The 3,544-nt window shown below is 35.5% G+C and overlaps 1 protein-coding gene across 1 annotated transcript in view; it reads left to right on the top strand.

Annotated features, from left to right (window-relative positions):
* Positions 1 to 3,544, top strand: part of LOC117102786 (cysteine-rich venom protein Mr30-like) — a 35,065-nt gene that overhangs the window by 10,449 nt on the left and 21,072 nt on the right. The window contains exons 2-3 of the mRNA XM_033243194.1: positions 2,391 to 2,624; positions 3,121 to 3,230. Coding sequence (XP_033099085.1) covers positions 2,391 to 2,624; positions 3,121 to 3,230 — 344 coding nt within the window. The remainder of the gene's footprint in view (positions 1 to 2,390; positions 2,625 to 3,120; positions 3,231 to 3,544) is intronic.

Consider the following 3,544-nt stretch of genomic DNA (forward strand, 5'->3'; position numbering starts at 1 on the left):
CTTCATCCATGGAAGTATGCTTCACTCAGGAGTACATGGGAATGGGAACCTCTGGTGGAGTTACCTGATCAGCAAATTCAGCATGTGGACCCAGACACATGGGAAATGGTGCTCTGTATCTGAAAAGAAAGTCTGAAATTATGTATATAGACAAATAATTAAAAACTCGAAGATGCGCTCAGATCTATTTGAAAGCTACTTTAAGAGAGTCTATTCATTTATCGTCTTTGTAGAAATTAGCTACTGGTCATTATGGGACGGTAAAGGAATGAATAAACAGTGGTAATAATACTTTTGAAATACTCTTTAATTATAGGGCCTAATTTAGCGTACTGGAGTGTATTGGTCCGAAAAGGTGGCGTGATTTAACGCATAGGCCTAAGGTCCAAGAAGATGTTTATATTTTTACCAGTGTGTCGCTTCAATTGATATTGTAATAATTTTGAAATTTACAAATGAGTGACCAACCGAATTGAAATGAAAGGATCCATGTTGATCCAGTGTCCCGAGGCCGGGAGCCAAGGTCTTGTCTGTCAAAGAGAAAGTTGGCCCTATGATGGAAAAAAAAACCACAATTTTTCTGGAATCCGATGGATCGTTTTTTAGACGCTCTTGGCTGACTTGGAACAGTCAACTTATGAAATCGGTCAATTTTGTGTCAATGCTAAGTAGATAAAAAATCACCTTCAATTATTTTCTAGTGTATCAAAACAATCAATTTTTTCTATCTAATTCTCTCTCTCTCTCTCCCTCTGCAAGGAATACTGATAGAGGAAAACGGCAAAAGAACGTAGATTAGAGCAGAGCAGCACTGATAATCATCTATTATTCTCCAACAACATGAGCTTATTCTAAGCCTAGATTAGCTATAAAAAGGTATAAAAACTAATATTTACTTTACCAGCATGGTATTCTTCTACCTTCATGACTGAGCAGAAACTTGCCGGCGAAACGCAGGAAGTGATCTGAGCCAAACACCAAAGATCCCAATTAATACGGTGTTTGGATAACGAGTACCTCTATCAGGATAAAAAGAAACAAAATCGTAATATCATGTCACTGGTTGTTTATTTGTATATTATTTTGATACTGAAAATACATATTGACGTTTCGTTAGTAAGACCATGATGACATAACCGAGTAGTAAATAGTAGGCCTATATCATGTTTGAAGTAGTGTTCAAACAACAAAAAGATAATATGCAAACAGTCCTACAGTATATAGCCATTTCTTATGGTCATTTCACATACAGGTGTAAATGGGAATTAAACCTCATTATTTTACGTCTCATTACCAGGTGACTTATATAACATGACAAGCAAGTAAATCAGACCATCTAACCAAGGTCATCAGTTAAAGCATAATATTTATTATCATCGTTTTAAAGATGTTATTTGCCTAATTATTTTATAGCCAACTCAGATTATTTTAAAGAGATAAGTTGTATGGGCCTACAGCATAACAACAAGTTGCAATAATGTAGGCCTAAGTATGTAGGCCCTATATGTAGTGGGATTATTTTAACCGACAGTTTAATTATATTGGAAATTGTTTGATTAATCACCTTCTTTGATCTAACAGAATGCAACAGTCACAGTCACTGTGAAGAATAATATGATTGACATGCCCTGACCTTGAGAAACGCGAGATTGCGTGTCAAATACAATCGCAGCAATAAATAAACTTTAACAACAATCATAATTAAAACCATTAGGACTATTATAATGGAAGCAATGGAATGGGCTGCTAGTCGGGTCTCCAGACTTAGAGCCTTTGGAATTTTCAGAGCACCTTATCTTTTCACTTGCTCCGGTCTGTCTTCATTTGTTTAATTATTGTGATTTTCATACGTTCACGACGTTTGTTTGACAATTTTCAATTAAACAAATTTAAATGCCAAGTTTAGCGTGTGTATTTTAATAGGAACATTGAAGGCGCCCATATTTTTATTTTTACACTAGGACAGGCGGCTTTCCTCATCTCATTGATCTGATCTCAGCGAGACAACACGCGCCCTAGCACGGTTTTCTGTCCGCCCCCCCCCCCCCCCCCCCCCCTTCAACTAAAAACATGGCCCCCCCATCCCATTCTTCAACTAAAAACATGGGGGATTTTCAGATCATCCCATTTTTGCACTTGTTTAAGTCTGTTTAAATTTATTTTAATTTAATTTTCATACGTGAATGACGTGTGGTTGACAATTCGTTTCAATTGAATCATGTTTAAGTGCAATTTGAGTATCATTTTTATTTTTCTTCTCTTTGTCAAAGTAACTGTTCTGTTTTAGGATCACGTCGTCGCGCAAATCGAATGCCTAAATAGGCCTACTGTCGGTTGATGTCGCAGTTTTATAGGATTGAATATGTTTTCTTCTCTCTCTCGGCTTATAGGAGTGGGATGATAATTTAGCAACCATGGCACAGCAGTGGTCTGATGGATGTCACTATGGTCACGGGCAACCAACGCCGAATCTAACACCATATTCATGGATTGGTCAGAATCTCTACGCATCATCCAATGATGGCACCAATGGAGTGCAAGCCACTGATGCATGGAACAACGAAGATCAGTACTATGATTACGAATACAACAATTGCACTCATGTGTGTGGACATTACACACAGGTTTGTTTAACATCAAATAATAATGGTGATGATGATGATGAGGATGAGGATGATGATAATGATGATGACGACGATGACGACGAAAATGATGATATTAATAATATAATTGGCCTAATAATGATAATAGTAATAATAATAATAATAATAATAATAATAAGAATAAGAATAGTAACCATGACGACTAATAATAATAACCATGACGAATAATAACCATGACGACACACAGGTTTGTTTAACATCAAATAATAATGGTGATGATGACGATGAGGATGAGGATGATGATAATGATGATGACGACGATGACGACGACGATGATGATATTACTAATATAATTGGCCTAATAATAATAATAATAATAATAATAACAATAATAATAATAATAATAATAATAATAATAATAATAATAATAATAATAATAATAATAATAATGATAATAATAATGATAACCATGAAGACAACATGTTTTCAAATAAACAGTATATTTTTCATTTTACAGAACGTCTGGGCGACATCGAATCGTATTGGTTGTGGAGTTAGATTTTGCAATAACCCAAGTGGACTTTCATGGGCTACAGCAAACATCATCACATGTAACTATGGACCAGGGTAATGTCAAACATTTCAATAAAAAAACATTTTACACTAGGTCTACTCACTAAAGGGGTGTGCCGGATGTTTAATGCCAGTTAAATAATTGTACTCTCTGTGATAAAGCTGAAACGCACATGAAAAATAAAATTGAATATAAGAATTACTAGCTAATGCTGCAGCTGCTGTTGTTGCTACTATAACTACTACTACTACTACTACTACTACTACTACTACTACTACTACTACTACTACTACTACTACTACTACTACTACTACTACTACTACTACCACCACCACCACCACCACCACTACTACTACTACTACTACTA

The sequence above is a fragment of the Anneissia japonica genome, unplaced genomic scaffold (assembly GCF_011630105.1).
Source record: "Anneissia japonica isolate Jap-2015-1 unplaced genomic scaffold, ASM1163010v1 scaffold287760_len733007_cov179, whole genome shotgun sequence".
NCBI lineage: Eukaryota > Metazoa > Echinodermata > Crinoidea > Comatulida > Comatulidae > Anneissia > Anneissia japonica.